This window comes from Heliconius melpomene, chromosome 19, assembly GCF_056956725.1.
Source record: "Heliconius melpomene rosina isolate 202511_hmr_F chromosome 19, ASM5695672v1, whole genome shotgun sequence".
NCBI classification, from domain to species: domain Eukaryota; kingdom Metazoa; phylum Arthropoda; class Insecta; order Lepidoptera; family Nymphalidae; genus Heliconius; species Heliconius melpomene.
Genome location: NC_140407.1, coordinates 14,572,199 through 14,593,812, shown reverse-complemented (window position 1 = coordinate 14,593,812; position 21,614 = coordinate 14,572,199). Strand labels below are relative to the sequence as shown.

The window sequence follows — 21,614 nt, the reverse complement described above, 5'->3', positions numbered from 1 at the left end:
ATGACATATGACACAAATTTAAACGCGGTAGGAATGACATTACATTGAAACCTTCCTCTACAATTAGACTATTCAGCACAAACATCTTTTTTTCAGTTCCAACCAGTATTTCCAGAGACTGGTGCATTCAATCAATTTTTTTTATCGTCACTCAACATGCATGCCTCCAGAATTTAGCGGAAAGCAGGGTACGAAGTGTCTTAACTAAGTTCCCAGGTTCCCTCTGCCTACCCTACAGCATGAAGCTATTAACTTATTATTTAGCTTCATAATATTCGTATAGAAGTATAGAAAAATAAATAATAATAATAAATATTTTATTGCTATATACATACCTACACATATCTATCCCAATTATTGGCATAAGGACAAAAACAATATAGCCACAACAATAAACATACCTATAATACTAATAGAGTAAGAGAACTGTGTTAAATTGACAAATTGACATTTCTCTATGTCTCAGAACTCGATGAGGTTCACCGTTCGCCAAACGTATGACATTTGACGGTAAATTTAATTTATGCGAGACACTCGGTGAAATATGACATTCTGTAATGAGTGTGGCATGGAACTAATAAATTAGGATTATTACCTTTCTATGTAATGAAAATGCATGAAAAGGAAAACTTATGGGTTGCGTCGAATATGTGAGATAAATAATAAATTCTTTATGCAAAGAAATATTTTTATAGAACAACAATATTGTAAATACTTCTAAAAAAATATAATTTCTTATATCTTCAATAGTGGTTAACCTTATAACACGATGAGGATTTAAAATGTATGAAGTAAGTATCCCATATCTATCTATAATTTAAATTCTATTATATAGACAATACTATAATTATTGTATATATTTACAAATAATAGTTTCATTGAAATTTGTTTGGTTTATTTAAAAAAATATTATGTACATGCTTAAAGGAAGAAGAGATATAATTGAGGTATGTTTTTGTGAATTAAAGATGACAGATCGTTTAAGAAAATACTATAATATTATTATTAAATTATAGACTATAATATAATATAATTTTATACATAACTACAAAACAACCATAATATAATTCAATAGTGAATATCGCTTCATTTCACAAACACAGTACAGAGGAAACCTCAAGCCGTTCTCGCTGCATTATACACGATCGGGCAATTATTGCGGCGAAATGCAACTTCGATAGCTCTTATACTACATGCCACGGTGTCTACTAATTCTGGAATATTCCGTAAATATTTCAGTGAAATATATAAGATTCTGTGTTTGGGGATTTCAGGTTAATGAAAAGTAATAATATCGGTATATTATTACTATATATATACAAGATGTGGGAAAATGAAAATAATTCATTACCCCGACTGCGGACGGACCCCCCAACCAAAGCGTTTACAGTGCGATGCGACGATGGTCTTATATTCATTATGTTAAAGCTCCATCAAACCGTTTCTGATATTAGCGTGAACAAACGCAAAGACAAATACAAAAATTTTAAAAATCTGTGTTTGTGTTATATTAATAAAGGCGCCCAATTTTTTTTCATATATATATATTTTTGTTACATGTGTGTATTTTATGTGTTACAGTTATGTTTTTATTATAAGTATAGATTTAATTTCCTCAAATGAAAATTGATCTACAACCTTCATGTGGACGGAATGGTTTTAATGGGTACGCAGTGTCTCAACACTAAGTTCCCAGGTTCCCTCTGCCAACCCAGCTATAAAGAATACAGCGTAAAGCTAAAAAAAATACAAAATACAAATCCAAGTTGTTATTGTCGAGCCATGATATTCAAGAAAAGCATTTAACGAGGCGTATGGCACCTATAAGATATCTCACAAACGCTTAAATGCAATATTTAACAATGCAAAATGCTGAGCTACACACCTGCGCTATCGCCTTCCTCGTGCAGCAGAAGTTAACGAACGTTACGTTAACGAAGTCCGCTCCGTAGCAGACGGTTACCGTTTTCTCTTCTAGGGAACCTTGGGCACCTATTAATACGATGTTGCGTATTTTTTGGTCCTGTGGACAAAGAAAGGAAATAATGTAAAAGTAGAAAATAATTAACGATTTGAATGGTATTTTTTTAAGTGCATTCCATAAAGGAAAAATTTAAAGACATTCGGGAAAATCCTTCTTAGTGGTCTCCAATCCCTAGTACTAAACATCCACAGTGTTCTACGCCGCGGAATTTTCGCCCTGTGTTGCCGCTTAGTCGGAAGAGTTTTATATTTATAGTGCTATATGCGCACATCAAATGACAGACAGATTGTATTATTTAACAATTATTAGTATCATTAATTATTTTATTTTAAATAGTTAATGATATTAACAATTGCTTTAATACGTACGAACAAAACTACTAAGCTGCATTCTTATTTTGTAATTTTGATTCCTATTTAAAAATATTTTAAATAAGGCGACTCAATCCGCAAATCGCTGCGTTGTGTTCCGCCATTTGACACGCAATCGTCGGAAAGTGGGGAATGGAGTGTCTCAACACTACGTTCCTTCTGCCTACCCTGCTGTATGCGGAATACAGCGTGAAGCTGATAAAATAATATTTATAGCCTATTTTCTCAAAACTATATTTCAGGCACATAAATTATTACTAAATCAAATATTATATACTATCTGGTCTATCGTAAGTTACTACATTTAGAACCTAAATTAGCATAGGTAAGTACTATAATGATTATTATGATATTCGCAAAAATGTAGCTCAGAATTCTGTGGTTTATTTGTAAATGCCTTCTGAAATCGTAGCTGGTTTTATTAAATCTTTTGAGTACAAAATCACACATTTTGAATAAGAAGCGAAGAAAATATTTTTTTACATTTTCACATTTTATCAATTTAATTGTTCTGTATTTACTTATTTGTCTTTAGGCAGTTAATGCAATTAATATAATGAAAAAAATACAGTGTTTCATAATAAGACTAATTCTAATTGCTATAAATGAGAAAACGGGAAACAGTCAAATGAAAGCCTTAATCTTATTTTTAATGAAGATATAACAAAGCGCGTTTGGGACACGGCTTAGATTTTTATTCTTAATAATATGAATTAGAGAAATCTTAATTATGTTTATATTAAATTGTTTAAACTGTTTTCAACTATGAATGAAGCCTATTAGGCACAAGCGCGCGACTGTAACCGCCATGTGTTGTGGGTTCGATTGCCATTCATATAAATGGAATATTTAATATTTTAATTTAATCGTTCCGGTAACGAGACAAAACGCGGCGTTGAGTTCCGACACTCAACGGAGTGTCTTAACACTAGATTGTAACCCATGTTGTCTCTATCTACTCTGGTTTGTCATACAGTAAAAAAAAACTATTAAAAACGAACCCTCGGCATATGCTATATTTCTTCTAAATAAAGAACGAATACAGGCAAACATATCTTATAATAAAGCATTCCGTGATATCAAATGTGTACAGTAAGAGTCAAATGTACGCAACGCAAACTGATAATTTTATTAATTGCAATTAATTTTAAAATAGCGTCTGTCTAATATAAAAGTACATTTTAGATGAAGAGGACAAGACAGGACACGTTTATACATTAGTAGAAACCAAACAGGATGAAATGCAACATCACTTAGCAAATGAAATGGGGACAGCAGTAGTAATTAAGCGAAGTGGTTCAACAATTTTCTGTCATATAAATATTACTCAAGTAAGCGATGCTATATTCTAGTACTGGATATTGCTTTGTTTGGCCTTTTAATATCTTGTATTTCTATGACAATTAGAAGAAATTATTTCTTTTTTCTCATTTGTTTTTACGTCACATGTTAGAGCTATATATCAAGACACTCAGTATATAATTTTTATTATAAAAGGTTATTTTAACTTTTTAAACCTTGTGTTAGAACCCAGGAAATACACCCAGGGAATAATTGAACCAGGAAATAATATAAAATTATCAATTAAATTGAAATTGAAAAGCGAAATTACGTTTTAAAGTTATTATTTTCTTTTTGATTTAGACAACACACGAGCGCCGGTTTACTAAACCGAATAGAAATTTCGAGAATTTTTTTTTGTAAACGAACAGAATCATCAACCGATGGTGAACACCACTAATTGGAAAAATCCGGAATAGACATAATTGAGGTTAAATTATTTTCCAAAAAAAAATGCCATAAGTTATACCTCCAACTTACGTAGTATAATAGCAAACCAAAACGTATTTTCCTTAGATCCATATCGCATTCCCCTTGATTAAATTCGGTTAAAAGCAACAAGCCAATCCAATAATACATTTATCAAGCCACATTCAATTCATATTGATCTCGGAATGGCATTGTATAGCGGCAGTATCCATTTTCTCCGTCAATTTGGGGATAGTGAATATGTCTCGTTATTTCTACGACAATCAATAGTTATGGCACTTAAAATAATTGGACAGGAAACGGAAGGCGTCACGTTAAACTGACAATAACTGCAGTTTTGGCAAATTACGCTTTTAGAAAAAGCGATGATGACAAAAATTCTATGTTTCAAACATGTCATGCCAAATTTTGCTTTCTTACATACTTTTCTCTGTTGTACGAAGTATTTATGGAGACATGGACATTTGTTGTTGCGTGCATACATTAATATTTAGCATATGAATGAAAATTCTATTTTTTATTTTCAGTATTACTTTAAACATAGTAATAGAGTTCATCTTTATAGATCCAGTCTCTATATCAAGATTATGCACAATGCGTATAGTTAGTGCGATCCACGACGACGCGCCATACCACTTTTTATTAAGAATGTCTCCGGCATAAGATGTTTTTAGCTTCGCGCTATATCCCGCTCATAGCTATGTGTGCAGAGGGTACCTATTGTTAAGACACTCCGTTTCCCATTTTCCGCTAAATTGTAGAGACATAGCGTGGGTGTTTATCGAATTTACAATACTTACATATAATAAAATTGTAACTTTCATGTTTTTTATTTCTATCGGTTTATAAATAAAAAAAAATGTCAATATAAAAAATTATATGCGATAATATTGCTACAAAATAAGTGTTTTATTGAATTAGTTGAAATTCTAGGTGTATAATGTTGATTGGTAACAAAAATAATTCAGATGATAAAATAAATAATTTTGTAGTACAAGCGGGCGAAGCCGCAAACGGATCGCTAGTTATTAATAAAATAATCTTATATAACATACCTTTGATAAATTGTATAATTCTATTCTAATTGTATATAGCGGCCGCTGAATGTGTTCTCGGTTTTAGATTTACATTACATGACAACAACAGATGCGCCACTATTAGATGCACATATTTCATGAATTATGAATATATGCACGTTTGTAGAATTTGTTTTGCGATAGAAATGTATTTGTCGATGTTTTATTATAATTTATAACGAAACTGTCGTTCAACGCGAAGGTTATGAATTCGATGTCCATTCGGAGGATTGATTAGGTATAAATATAAAAAAAACATTCTTTATCTAGTAATTGTTAATCACATTAAAAGTAACCATAAGTTATTTAGTTCTCTTGATGTCCGAAAAGTGCGGGTTTGAATCTTGGTACACATTTTTTATACGTACTAAATATTTGTCTTTCCTTAGTGTAATACAATACTTTAAATTTATAATAATTAAGAGTGGCGTTATTTTACGCTGAAGAACCTTTTTCGCTTGTTTATAACTCTGAGAGAAATATAAAAAAAACAAAAGTAGATTGGCCCAACATTTTACTTAACAATGAAAATAAAGAAATCACTTTCCAACAATTCCGACCTTCTTTCGTAATATATTTTTAGCTCTTTTTAATTCTGATAGGACAGAATAAACACAACTGGCATTTTTTATTAGTAAAATTAAAAAAGTAAACATTCATTAAGAGATGAACGTAAAAAATTGGTTAAGTGCGAGTCAGACTCGACCACCGAGGGTTCGGTACTGTTTACATTATTGTAGCACGATGGGAAGTAAAAGTTGACAAACTTAAATTTAAAGGCGTGTGCATTAATTTCTTAATAAATGAATTACGAATATAAATTAGTAGAGGAGTGGTTTTTTCTGTGATATCAGAAGAAGAAGAAGAAGAAGAAGTACCTTATAAATTGCGTTGACTTTGAAGCCTAATTATCCTATGCTCCAAGGGACAGTAGACTGATTTTTTATAATTAAATGAAACTAATTGTAATACAATCCCACCCCTCAGAATTGATATGAACCCATAGAGATCACGTAAGTACAGCCAGAAACAGTCACACTGCGCTACGATGTCGACATAGTTTCGTGTAGTTAAACAGAACAAGGGTTACGTGTTCTTAACGTACGAAATTGTTCCCACAGGATTGGTAAGTCGTACTACTAGCAAATAGCAATCGTTGTTTATTTTATTTTTATTGTCGACAAGTTGGCCCCTATTGTGCTATAGTGCACTTCATGATGGACATTTTAAAGAAAATTCAGTATTTTTCACTACATTTTTTGTAAGGATTAGTATAGTAACGTTTAGCGTTGTTAAATAAAGATGGATTACGGTTTATACGAAAACCGAATGTAATCTATAAAATTATTAAGATTTTTAGCTTTTTTAACTAATAACTAAATTTCCTTAAGTATGTTGCGTTGAAAGTTTAAAATACAATTTTTTTGTGTGAGGCCGTCGTGGCCCATCGGCCTCAAAGCGCGACGGAATTTTTAATTCGATTTCGAAGTCGAGTCGATTCGAGTCGGAAGAATGAATTATTTTCATTTCTGCCAACTAGTAAGAAATCAAAACGCGGCGTTGAGTTCAGCCACACAACACGCAATGTCTCGAAAATTGGGAGGAAGTTGGGGAACAGAGTGTCTTACATTAGGTTCCCTTTGCCTACTGCACTAAATGTAGAATACAGTGTGAAGCTAAAAAAAATATATGATGTTTTCATTTAAAATATTTAAATAATAAAGACACGCCTTGGTCGGTGCGATATAAACATGATTCACTGATCATATTTTAATTACTAATTAGTAACCTTCAGAGGAAGCAAAAATTAAAAAATAAAATTATATAAATCAACCTTAAAGATATGTATCTACAATTTTTAATGGACTTCATTAAGATCTTTTTAGGGTTTCGTAGCCAAATGGCAAAAAGCGGAACACTTATAGTTGTCGTTACATCTGTCTATTCGTTATTATACTGTTGAATCTTGGTAGATAAAAGTATACCAAATAAAAGTAAGAAACAAGTTGTGTTGTAAGTAAGAAACTAAAAGTATTTTTCTGTGCTGTCCTTACACTATTTATTATTTAAAATCCGTTATGTTTGGAGTCATTGCCAATTGGCGATTTTAAAAAATATTTTTTTAGCTATATTTAGTTAAGTGGGCCTAATGTATGCTTGCTACTGCGGAACCCATGAAAAGCGAATTTAACTCTCACTTACCTACTTTTTCTTATTTAAATATTTGAGTCTGATTTTTACGCTCATGTTTTCAAATCGTCGCCAATATAATATTAAATTTAAATATTTATTATTTATAACATTCGAGATATTTATATATATACATAGATGGTTAATAATATAACAGAAACAATACAATATTAACACAATAAATTATCGATTATGTCGTAGTGTAGCAACTCTAATTAAATTAGTTCGGAACGTGATTTTATAGCACCTCACTCTTTACAAACTTAGCGGACAAGTCAGCTTTCTTTGTTTCGTAGTAAACACGGATAACAACGTTATTATTAAGAAAAACTTTCTTATAACTATGAGTTTAATCTTTTCCCTACCAATAAAAGTACAGTATATTGAATAATCTTTCTATTAATAGAGTTAGAAAAAACAGCGTGAAGCTAAAAAAATATATTAAACAATAGCCAACATCCACCAAAGTTACGAGGCGATATATGGGTTTATATGCTCATTGACGGTATAACTATATCAAACCGGAACTTTGTACACCAAATGGGTTGACACCAAGTTCTCCAGTAGTGGAATCCTGAATTGTTTGACTAATAACGGTGATTATGGGTTAAAATACCACTTCTGAGCCGCATAATTAGTGAATATATGTCTTATTTATTTATAGGTCTGATTATCCTAAATACGGCTTTTGGTCCTGTTACCTTCAAAACATCGACTCTGTAAAAGTAGAAAACAGATTGGAAAAAAAAATTCAAACAATACAAACCCGGTAGAGCAAGTAACATAATAAATAAAAAAATATATGAGGAATTTCCGTAATAATATTTTTTGCTGACCCACATACACTATTATCACGGCCGCGTGACATATCAACGATGTTCCGGTCAGATGAGCAAACCGCGCTCGCGATTGCGAATCCTGTCCTGTGCTGCAAATATATTTCCACGAGACATTTTAATTTAATAAGCTCAGTCATAATTTCAGTCATTATTTCTGGGAATTTTACCCTCAGCTTATTGTAGCTATATTGATAATTCAATATACAATGAACGGAGTGTCTTATCACTACGTTCCCTCTACCTACTCCTCTGTGTGCGGGATACAGCGTGAAGCTGATTTAATTTTGATTTATATACTTGAATCAATAAATATTTTAATTAAATTTTACCTCGACGCATTTACCTACGTTAGGTGTTGAAATTTCGATTTCCATGTCATACATATTACATATGTATCTATATGAAATATCGTACTTTATGACGTACATATGTCACTTAATTAGTCCCCAGTGAGCAGCGGTTAATGAAAATGTACAGAGATTTAAATTACAGGTCTGTAGATTTTCATTAACCACGGCCATATATAAAAAAAAATAACATTTTAAACTTTGACGGACTCTCCTGTAAAGCTACCGATTTACACATCCGACAATGTTAATAGGGACAGGCGAAATAGTGACTTAATAAGCATAATGAAGACTTCGTCAAATGCGGCAGTTGCTCTCGCATCGACGATAGGTGACAATAGATGAAGCATGGATCCATCACTACACTTCTTAATCAAAAAAATGTTATCTGGCAGGACAGAATCTGGTGAAAGTCGTTCTAAGCGACCAAAAATCCAAAAGTCGGTTTGCAAGGATATGGCATGGCATCCGTATTTTAGAGTGCTCATGAGATTTTGTTAAACGATTATCTCAGGCAATGCAAAACTATTAATAGTAAATATTTAATGGCACTATTGGACCGATTGAGTGCAGAATAAAGAAAAAAATGGCGCCAAAAGCAAAAGAATAGTGTTGTTTTACCAAGACAATATCCCATATCACGAGTCGTTGAAAAGTATGGTTAAATGGGATAATATCCAGACTTGGCCCCTAGTGACTTTAGGCTTTTTGCAGACATGATAAAGATGCTTCAGGGAAAGAAATTTGGCTCGAATGACGCTTATCTGAATGTAGAGTACAAATATATTTTGTAAAGAGTATCGAAAGGTTAGAGGAACTTTGGAATGACTTTATCACTCTTAAGGGAGATGAGTAAAGTATTCCAGTTTAAAAAAATATATATATCTTTCTTAGTTAGGACGGAGACTTAGTAAGAATTATGTATTATTTAATATAAAAATATTTAAACAATTTTATATAAATGTAGTTGTGTTTATATTTTCCTCAAGAAAACTACACAACATTAAACAACCTCGTATCTGCCACAAAAAAAACTACCAAAAAATTCCAAAACATGACATCTCCCAGGAATTTCTATCAATAAAAATGCTCGCATGCCAGAACATTTTATTGATGGGGCATAAAAGAAATTACGACCCGCTTACTTTTAGCCACAGCTATGATATCATGTAAGAACTACACGTAATTAACACGTAGTTGTTACAGATTTAACATCAAACACCAACACCGTAGGAAGTACCGAGATTAAACGCGCGTGGGATCAGCGGAAAGCCATAATCATATAATAAAACCGCATGCATTCCTGCCGTAAGACAATACAGGAGGAAATTACTTAAGATGAAAAAATAGCCCACTCCTCACGAGGAGGTTTGTTTTGTATCGTATACCCTTAAAAGCAGTTGGAAACGTTCAATTCGCATAAACGAGAACGTAAATATTAAAAGTCGATTTAATGAAACGTTCAAAGTGAATAACTCTTTGGCGGATAATGCCTTAAGCGAAGGACTTCGCCGAATTAATTTGTTTTGTTACAAATAAACTTCGGGCATTTTCATCTCTTTGTGTATCAGAATATTCTTCGATAATTCGACCACCAAATATTTACAAGGTATCTAAGATTTGCTTTCATAAACGGGTTTATTTCGAGTTGAAGTTTAGCTGAAAAGTTATAGTTAGGTAATTGTATATCGTTACCTTCGAATCGCTTATAAATGCTACTTCAATATTTTCCATTTATATCAATCGACTGAAATATATTTGAGATAAATTAAAAGGTATGCTTCTATTATTACTATGATTAAAAGATGAATCCATTGGATATCGCAGCAAAATTGGAAATTATTTTTAGCTCGACCGCAGCATCCAATATTCGTAACGAGCAAATCGAAAAAAATAAACACCAACATTTCATCGCTCGCTGAAACTTTTAAATTATTCTAGACGTGAATAATGACTGCAATCAACAATCGTTGAAATTATGTAGGTATGAACTTGTTTGTAAAACAATGAAAAGGTATATTAAAATTCCTTGAAAATAATTATATACTTCACTACTTTTCAATATTACCAATAATTCGGATTGGATTGCAAATTCCAAAAAATAATTTAAGCAGATATTCGGTTTATAGAAAATGTTTTCGATTCAGGCATACCTAAAACCTAAAGAGCTTTAAATTGAGAACAAATATAATAAGAATTAAAAATAGCAAAGTACCTGTAATATAATTAAGAAAGAACTTTAAAAAACATCCATTTAAACGTTGCGAAAGAAAAAATATTAGAAAAGAACACATTCCCACGTTCACTTCGAACGTTTCCACCTCATTAGCGGGGATCCACTCAATGAAATAAAACAACTGGCCGGTTCAACACTCTCGATTGTACTGGTAATTAATTGTTGTCGGGCCAAAGTGTTGAACCACGGCGTTTTAGTGTTAACATGTTTATTACGATTCATATAATGAAAAAGTCATATATTTTAAATAATTTCAGTTTTCTAGATCGAATGGTCCTGGATTCTTATTTAATTTTAATAATATTAATATTTGAGATAGCAACGTTATCTATATTAGTATATATGTCATATAAATAATATGTAACATATTCAAATACAAGTTATACTTACTTAATACGTATGTAAAAATCCAATAATAAAAATAATTAATGATAGCTCTAATATAGTCTATATTCAGATTTGCATAAATAATATTTACGGCGTTTTCTTTGTGTCTACCGCGAGCTTCTACTCCAAACAAAGCGTCATACGAAATTTGCGATTTGTATTAATAGCCAAAATTTTCACTCGTAATTCGTGAAAATCGGCCGTAGTTTATTTCCAACGTCGAGTACAATAACCCTTACAGAAATTTCAAAGTCATATACTGTGTTGGTCCTGATATATTGAAATACATATACTTATTCATCATTTGGTTATTGTGTGATGGTGACGTTCCATGGATTCAAAGTTTGGGAGCCGGGACCATCGTAAGGCAGACCGGTGCCTGGGACTTACGACACCTGCTATGTATGAAATACAGCTATGTGCGTAAAGCTAAAACAAAGAATCTCAACACAGTATGATAGGACGTTTATTTACGTTTATATTTCCATTTCTTCGCTCTGGTGTCGAGGCAAAGCTCGGCGTTGAGTTCTGCCCCTCAACACGCAATGTCTCCAGAAATCGGCAGCAAGTGGGGAACGGAGTGTCTAAACAATAGGTTCCCTCTGCCTACCCTGCTGTGTGCGGGATACAGCGTGAAGCTGATTTAATTTCATTTTAATTTAATTTACTATGATCATTACTAAAACCTACAATTATACTCCTCCTGAAATTTTATATTCGTTTCATAATCTTGAAGCCAACATTTTTTAAGGTTTCACTTCTACCAGGTGTGAATTTCACACATGTTTTTATATGAATATTTTATATCTTACCTCTAAATAATAGAAGATCTAGTGAATTTTATTAACTTTACATTTATGTGAATAAAAAAAAAAGAATCCATGACATATTCTCTAACAGAAATCGTTCACAAATTTCTCGTACATAAAAAAAGCGACCCCACACACATTATTATTTATGTATGAGCCTCGTGAAATGCCACCTTCTATTTTTAGTGTTGCAGTAGTCAGATAAAAAGCGGCAAAATTAAAAACCGCTTTGAAATGATACAAGTTTATTTTCATCTAGATTCTAGAATCTAGATACCTAGTACATGCCGTGCATTCATTAAAGTCATATTGTAAACTCACGTACGCCGATTACATCAGAACAATCTATTCCAATAAATAATCATTTTTCATGTGAAGTTAATTAATCATTAAAATATAAATTATTATGTGTATGTTACGTGTTAAAAAGTAACTGACTGAACGATCATAAGAGTTTTACGATATAAGATTATTTACATATCGCGTTGGTTAACAAGGCCGTCGTGCAGTGGAGCAGTGCCGGACTGTAAGCGTGATGATCGTGGGTTTGATCCCCATGCGTGGGGATTGTATTTAGTGATTATTTGAATTTCACCCTAGTAATCCCGGTAGACAAGACGTCGATTTTCTCAACTTTTCTTACAGGCATCCTTAATATATCCAAAAAACACTCAACTAATATGAAATGCACTGATGCAATTTTTCTTTCCATACATAATCTTTATCTCTCTCGACCTGACTATTATTTTTAAGTCTAAGCTACTATTTATATGCCTAAAAGTAGATTTGAGAAAATGCATTTTCTCTCATTGAAAAAAAGGGAAATGTAACATTTGATTTTGTGTACCTGTTCATTTGATGAACTAAGACATTATCTGTTTGAAAGCTAGTAAATAAATAAAAGTAAAAATAATTGTGGCTGCCGTTCTCTTATTTGATTACCACATAAAACGCCCACCAAATGTTCAGTAAAAACACCAATTCTTGTACTGATTCGACATGTATACATGCATATCATACTAGAGTAACGGAAAGAATATTGCAGACTTGTGATGTGATGTGGAGAGCCTGCCTTTCATACCGCCTAATCAGGAAATAGACAATGTGCCACGCGCGCGAAGTCGCGGGCGGTACATTAATTAAATAATATTTCTAACAATTTCGTATTTCATATATTGCCACCAAAACCTACGATCGCGAACTTTACATTTGAGTAAGTGATCAGAGAGAACCGGAAAAAACAAACTTTTAAAACTCAAGTTTATTTATTAGATATCAATAAAAAAAATTAACCAAAAAAAATATACCAATTCTTCTACACCAGATATTGGTCTCACATCTTCACTCTCGTCTAAGGTGTCGTTTGAGTTAATAATTAATTGTTACGTTCCATCATTAAGAACAGCGTTATTTCCACAATTTTAGTTTCCCTTTTCTACAGGTTGTTCACATATATTTTTTATTCTTGTAGAAACAAATATTTTACAAACGACAATGAGTATTGAAAATAAGAAAACTATCACACATTTCAAATTTTAATAGTGTTAACACTTTAAACAACAAAAACATTTCAATATCGCTTAATTATAATAGTTTTACAAATAAATGCAGATATGATTCAATTTCCAATCCAATAGTTAATTAATATAGTGATTATTAAGCTAACAATGACTGAAATAATTAGTTGCAGTGCGAAGCATTTTGTTCATTAATTTATACGTACCTATATATCTGTTTTTTTAAGAAAATTTATTTATTCACAATTTTTTTTTTGGTTTACGTTTTATCCTGCATACAACAAACATAGTGTCATGACACTGCGTTCTCTGCTTCCGCCCTAATTGGACACATTATTTGTTGAGTAGCTAAGCACATCCATGCGCCTTGTTTATTTATTTAATTAATTGGGATAATGACATTTTATTTCAGTTTTTTTCAATATCATCATCATTTCCTCAATGAGGATCGAGCCCACTAACACCGCGTTCACAGTAGGTGATCATTTAAAATTAAAGTTTCCATTATAAATTAAATTACTGAATGAACTTTAATATGCTTAATGACATGATTAACACGGCCTACTTTTTTTATTTTTTTACTACACGCACTAAGTCTATACCTATGCTATTCTAGGCATAAGCTCGAACAGATAATAAGTTAAACAATATATAGATTGAAAATATAAATTATTTTAAATCATTTCAACAATTAACTGTAAAAAAAATAATTAACAAAATATACCTACATATATTATTTTTTTACAAAAATCCAATTTGTATTTGTATAAAACAATTGTAACATATTAAAATATCTGTTTGTGACATGATATTAGGATTAGGAAAGATGTAGTAAAATAGCTTTGTAAACAAAATGTTAAAGGCTCTATCATATAAATATTTTTTTTATCATAAAAAAAACCAGTTTTATAAGGTCGTAAATCACAATAATTGAAAATGGTGATATTTCACAGTTTTTTGTTTGATATAGATATTGAAACTTACGTTATTCCATCATCAAGGAATGCCATGTACAGTACCCATTAAGAAACATCCGTTGCCCACTTTCGCGCCGAATTCTGGAAGCATTGCGAGTTGAATGGCGGAACTCAAGACCAGCGCGGTCTTACCAGAGCAAGGAAATGAAAATATAATATATTTTATTACTCCGAGTGGGAATCGAACCCACAACCGTCGCGTTGACAGTCACACACTTGTGCCCTGAACTGCTGCGCTAAAATTAGTTTATTAGAAAATAATACATAAATCAATATCAACAAAGAGCTCAGGTGCCACTGTGGCTTGTTGCTGGTAAATAAATTAATCATACTGATTGAATTAATCAAAACGATCGTTGACTCGTTGTAATTTATAACAAAGTAAACTAATATAATAACTATACTATCATGCTAAACAATATAGTAGAGGCCACTCGTGGCGCACAGCCACAAGCGCGCAGCTGAAAAAACAAATTCTGGATTCGATTCCCACTCGAGGAAAGGAAATATTTAATATTATTTCCTCGCTCTTCCGCAATGCTTTCAAAATTCGGTGGAGAGTGGGGAACGGAAGTGTCTTATTGAAAATGGAGTGTCTTAACTAGAGACATAAAGCCTGAAGCTATAAATAATCTTATATTAGAATTGAAAACATAAGTAAATGAAGAAGACTAAACGGATCCAAGCCAAATTATAGTTGTGAGATTTGTTCTTACTCGATTTCCCAAGAAGAAGTTCCCAAGTAAGACGAAACGCGGTGTTGGGTTCCGTCGCCTAAAATATCTCTAAAATGGGTTGTAACGTTCACTTAGTTCCTTCTTTCAGCTTTTAGTAGATAAGCAGAATAAGAGATGATATAGCATTTTTGATGAGATAGCATTTTTTTAAAATACTTTACGGTGTATCCCGCACATAGCTAGGCAGAGGGAACCTGTATGTAATTTAAGAGTATGGAATTCAGAGTACCTTTTTTTTTTTAAATCCATATATGCATAAAAATACATTAGATTACACACTTTTGTATAAAAATACACATTGCTAAGGCAACGCGCTTTTTACGCGTCAATACGTTCTCTAGTCATTATTAATATCTGATAACATACATCGATTAGTTGGTAATGGATCTAACATAATCTCTTTGGTTACCCTTCAGTAATATTTGTACCGACATCGTTATATTTTCACGACATTAGGGCGCAATTGTGGCTTCGAGAAACTTCAAACTCTACGAAATGTAATTTTGTTTAGCTTAACGCTGTCTCCTACAAAAAACATGGAAGGCAGGGGTGGGAACCCAGTGTTAAACACATTTCCGTTTCCCCTGCAGCGTTCAATTTGCAAAATATCCAGTGTATGGCGAAATGGCAGATCTCAACGCCGCACTTGCTCTTGTTACCAGAGCGACCAGATGAAAATAATCGATTTCCCGTCGAGAAAATCTACAGTCAGGAGATGTGCCGCTGATAATATTATTATTTTATTTATTTGGTATTTAGTTTTTAGGGATCTAAACAGGTAAAGTATAGTGTTCTTTAGATAGTGGTAAGTACAAAAGGAGAACAAAATATTTGAACTCTATTCCTCAAAATGCAGACGACAAAAAAAATTAAACATATACTTAAAAATACTGTATACTCCTGACTCGAAAATAGCTAATTAAATAAATATTTAGAATATTCGACATACAGAAGACTATGCTTTGCTACAGAATATAGGTGTTTTATATAGAATCTAGATGCTTGGCATTTGTTTTAACACCTGTTGATATTGGGATACTGAACGGGTTCGCTAGAATAATGCTAATATGAAAAGTGGGATTTAAGGCTGTTACAAATCTTCACAATTTATATAAAAATTTTGTAGGTTTAATACTCTCTCGATGGAATATTTATTATGTAAAACTCACCTTCTAAATTTCCCTAAACTGAAGTAATAATAAAAAAGTAACAAATGTCACAGGCAAATAGAATCACCACTTTTTAAAGTTGGTTCAAAACAGGAAACAATCTAAAGCAAGTATCAATGGATATAAATAATCGCATCCATTCGAAAGCTTTCCACGGCTAATGGTATAACGGTATTCTTCCTCGGCATTTGGTAAATGTATCGCCGTGAAAACGACTATAAAGACCACTCCTTATCATAACGTCGTATGGCCAGCATATTCCATTAGAAAAACGTCGTAATGGCAGTAAAGACTTATGACGAAAATAGCCATTACGCCATGTTGACGCCCTCGTAGCATATTAGGCCAGTGTATGGCTGAAATGCCAATGGTTGATGGTTGGATCCTCAGTCGCGGTATTGAAATTATTGTTTTTCTTTTTTATCTTTGTTTTTTCGAAAACTTTGGTTTCGCCATTCAACACGCACTGTTTTGAAATGAAATGGGAAAATTGATGTTTCAAGATGATGTTTCCTCCGTTTGCCCTGCTTGTATAAGCAGGAAAAGCGTAAATCTAATAAAAATACCAATTACATTTGTGGTACTAATACACTGTAATATATGGTACCTAATAATAAGATTTATGTCGAACACCGAGATAATTTTCAACTTTCCAAATCCTAGCGGTGGAAGAATTATTTTCATTTCCTCGTTCTGGTAACAAGACGGCGGCACGGCGTTGAGTTCCGCCTGCTCAACATGCAATGTCTCAAATTTAGCAGAAAGTGGGAAACACACCGAGTTACTATATAAATAATAAAGGTAAATAAAAAATAAAAGCGTCAGTGTTTGTAAGTTATATCAACTTTAGTTCAAAGGATTCGCAACTCCGACATCCCACTAGAGGGATTTATTATTTATTTACGAGTCTAAGTACTTCATTCCCAGTGGATCCAAAGTGAATACATGATAACTGGGGGAGAGGTTTTAATAAGAATAAAATGTTCTTATAAACACAAAATATAGACAAATTAATAAAATATTCCTAATAACAAAAGTTTGGATAAAAAATGAATGCGTGACGCAGAGGCAGTGTCTGACTGTAAGCGTAATGTTTGTGGGTTCGATTCTCACTCATTGGAATTAATTATTTTCATTTCCTTCCTCACCAGGGCGGTCGCCAGAACAAGATGTGCATTGTTCAAGAAACGTTGATTGGAATCCCGCTACGTTCAAAAGTCGTATACGCAATATTAATAAACAATATACTTACTGCTACTACAAAAAATATACTTAATTTTTATGATAAACTATAATAACATTTTTCTTTTTTTAGTATGTGCGTCTGTATTTTTTTTAGAAATTAGCCTAATTCACTCATCGTTCATGACGTCACTCACCGACAATTAAAACTATAAAATTTGGGAGACGTTTTAATTATCAGCTCTTTTCTAGTTTATGTTTACTTTTTAGAGCTTTATGTTTCGGGGATATTTTTATGTTATTTATTTTAATAATGCCTTAACCTTTGTAATGTTTTATATTCATTGTGTGAAAAATCTTATGTTCAAAATAAAAGAAACAGATTTAGTTTTTGTTAGTCTATCTTATAACATTAATCTAATTAAAAAACAAGACAACATATCAACGTCTTATACAATATACCATAAAGAGACGAAATGCCTTGTTGGATAAAATACGTTAGTCATACTGTACGCAAATACGAAAAGAATTTAAACTAGATAGTGATAGGTATAACAGTTTGTTTGTTTGTATTTTATTTGTTTAGCTTCACGTCTAGTCCTGTATATGGTAAAGTAGGTACATGTGAGCTGGAATGGGGAAGGGGGACGTCGTGATAAATATATTTTCATTTCCTCGCCCTAATAAAGAGGCAAAGCGAGTTGAGTTTCGCCGCTCAACACGTTACGTCTCGAGAATTCGGCGGACAGTGGGGAACGGAAGTGTCTTAATATGAACGGAGTGTTTTAACACTACACGGTTCCTGGGAACCGTGTAGTTCACTCTACCTACCTTGGTATGTGCAGAATTCCTGCAGGTCATTTCCGCAAAATCATAAGTGAATTGACATTATGTCAGCAACAAACATCACAATAAAGCTATTAATTGTTGTATAAACTTTTATGTTCTTTATATACCTGTTTGGCATAAATATTTAAAAAAAATTTTGGTCGTCTAGAAATTTATGTGAGTTTAATTTCCTTGATTCATTAAAATACTCGTAGATAATTACAAGAAATAGTTGGATAAAAATGACATAATTGCGCAATACATTGATCAGTGTATACTGTCCAAATTAGAGACATTGCGTGTGGTATGCGGAACTCAACACCGCACTTTGTAATACTAGAGCGAGAAAATTAAAATAAAACCCGCAACCATCAACTTTACAGATGACCTCCTTTATGTGAACTATAAAAATAGTTATAAATGTAATAATATCCAAATAATCTGAATTTCACATATGCCTACAATATCATATCTACCTTATCTTAGTCATTATTTAAATCGACTTGACCAACTGCCATACTGATGTTTGATAAACTTCATATACACGTACATGTATACGAGCTTTTAGTTAATGTATATAATATTAAGAATGGTATTAAATGACTATTAAATATTTAAAGGCCGTAATGGCTGTAAACGCGATATTGATGGGTTCAATTCGTATTTTTATTTTCTCACTCTGGTAACAAGACAAAGCGTGCCGATGAGTTCCGCGCCTCAACACATAATGTCTCGAAAATTGAGAGGCAACTAAAGAACAGAATGTTTTAACAACAATTACTTTCTCACTGCCTATCCTGCTGTATGCTACGCAATCAGCATAAATAATAAAATTTGAGGAAATGAGGTTTGTGGTCAGAAGGTAATTAAAATTAAATTAAAAGATACAGTTATTGCAATATCAATAAAAATTTTATATATTCTAAATATTAAACATCACAGAATGTGTAATTTAAAATAAATTAAAGATGATAAAACAAATTACTTCTACCACAATCACTTGAAACCACAAAGTTATTATTGACTTATAATTATATAATACATATAGCATGCTATAATATATATAGCATGATATAAATATCTTTAAAATATTCATTAAATAATAATAAAGGTAATTAAATAGTTTGAAATATAAAATTTCATTTACATATAATGATATAAACAACTTATTTAATGTTATTTGTTAACATTTAAAGTTTCTATCAACATTATTGATGATGATCAGGATTATGGTGGAGCGAAACAGCGTCTGGCTTTCAATATGACTAATGTGGGTTTGAACTCCCATTCGGTGGAATGAATAATTTTCATTACTGATAAGGACATTAAGCACAGCATTGAGTTACACATATCAACACAAAATAATATATTGTGATAAAACAAAATAAAAATATCATCTAATTTAATAAATAGAAAAGATCACTTACCTTTGGTATTTTAGCAAAATAACCAGTCCTAACATCTCTTATAGTGGCAATGTCCAGCATTTCCACTTCCATATTTTGATCTGTCCAGTACAGGAAGTAACCTTTCGGGTCCACCCTTAGAGTAACAGGTAGACCAATGCCAGAGTCCTACAAAATGTTTTTATTAAAATATTAGATATTGAGGCCATTAAGGCAGAGGGGCAGGTATCTAATCGTAAATGTGACCATTGTGGTATTCAATTACACTTCCTCTGGTAATGAGGCATAGTGGGGGATGGTAGTGTAATAATGAAAATTGAGTGTCTTAACTCTAGGTTCCCAGGTTCCCCCTAGGTTCCTGCTATGAGTGGGATACATGAACCATTTTTACGGGTTGTAGCACAGTGTGAGATCATAAGGCAATATATCACCTTTATTTATCACTTATGAACCTGGTAGATTACTTTGATTGAAAAGTGTCTGAATGTAAACATATATTTGTGGGTTCTCAGTCTGGTAACGAGACAAAGTGCAGTGTTGAGTTCTGCCAGTAAAAACACACTGTGTCAAAGATTAGGCAGGAATTGGGGAATGTAATGGAATGGCTTAACACTAGGCGTCTACCTACCTACTCAACTAGGTGCTGGATAAAGCATATAAAAAATACTAGACAATAACTAAAAGTGCTTAACTAAATATGACTTGGCTGCAATCTTTTATCAAAATGGAAATACAATTAACAAAAGTAAATTTGAAACTAAATATTTAAGAGTTAAACTAAATGATAACCTAACGTAGTTTCAAAGTTTTAAGTATAAGAGTAAAAAGTATTTTTTAAAGCTAAGTTATCCTAAGTAATATTTAATAGTACTTAGAAAATACTATTTATATTTTGAAATTTATTCTATCGAATTATTGTTGTAAAATAATAGAAGTGTTTATAATGTTATTTATTTAGTCAAAATATATTTTTTAGATAAGGTAAATATGTTACATATACATACCTCATCCCATTTAATAAACTTTTCTCCTTCTTGCAAAGCCTGAGGCACTTCAATCGGTTTTATAGAAACCTTAGCAGATTTAGTAGCCGCCGTCATCTTGAATAATAAATAATTATACGGAAATCATAACACTATCGTAGATTAAATCCATCATCTTCCTCCCAGAACACAAATCTAAGATATTTATCAATGGTTCAGACACAATAAAGGCACAGTTTGTTATTTCTGTTATAACACAAATTAACACTAAATTATTAAAAACTAACTTAAGGCGCTAAATTACTGATAAAGAGTTATATATCTGATACAACGCGATAATTTCGCCCATACTCGCTGCACGACGAAACAGAACCACCGAATATTTAGAAATGTCAAAATCTACTTCTATTCACATCTCAGTCGGATACACCTATTGTAGTGACATAACTTATCAATTCACTATTCGGATACTCTTTGCAAAATATATAAAGAAAAATATTCTCAGACTATAATATACACTGCCAAAGTATTATGGTTAAATATTTTGTATTATGTTATAATATTATAATTACAAAATAACAAGTTTAGTATTTTTTTTTCACTTACCTCTCTTTGTTTACTAAATTATTTTTCAATTTAAAATTACCACTAGGGTATGGTTATAATGTTCTTATCATCTCACACTGGCTCAATGGTTTTTAAATACAGATTTCACCTTAAAGTTTAAATAAATTAAAATTTTAAGTCTAAATCAGTTAAATACAATATTAAAAAAAAAAGTTATTGACAAATTTATGACATTGGCA

At 32.0% G+C, this 21,614-nt stretch overlaps 1 protein-coding gene across 2 annotated transcripts in view; it reads right to left on the bottom strand.

Annotated features, from left to right (window-relative positions):
• Positions 1 to 21,232, bottom strand: part of Plc21C (Phospholipase C at 21C) — a 78,504-nt gene extending 57,272 nt beyond the window's left edge. For both annotated transcript variants that reach the window (XM_085202964.1, XM_085202965.1), the window contains exons 1-3: positions 20,830 to 21,232; positions 19,847 to 19,993; positions 1,886 to 2,023 (exon numbers count right to left, since the gene is read on the bottom strand). In XM_085202964.1, the coding sequence (XP_085059090.1) occupies positions 1,886 to 2,023; positions 19,847 to 19,993; positions 20,830 to 20,925 (381 nt within the window). In that variant the 5' untranslated portion in view covers positions 20,926 to 21,232. The remainder of the gene's footprint in view (positions 1 to 1,885; positions 2,024 to 19,846; positions 19,994 to 20,829) is intronic.
• Between the last annotated feature and the right edge of the window lie 382 nt (positions 21,233 to 21,614).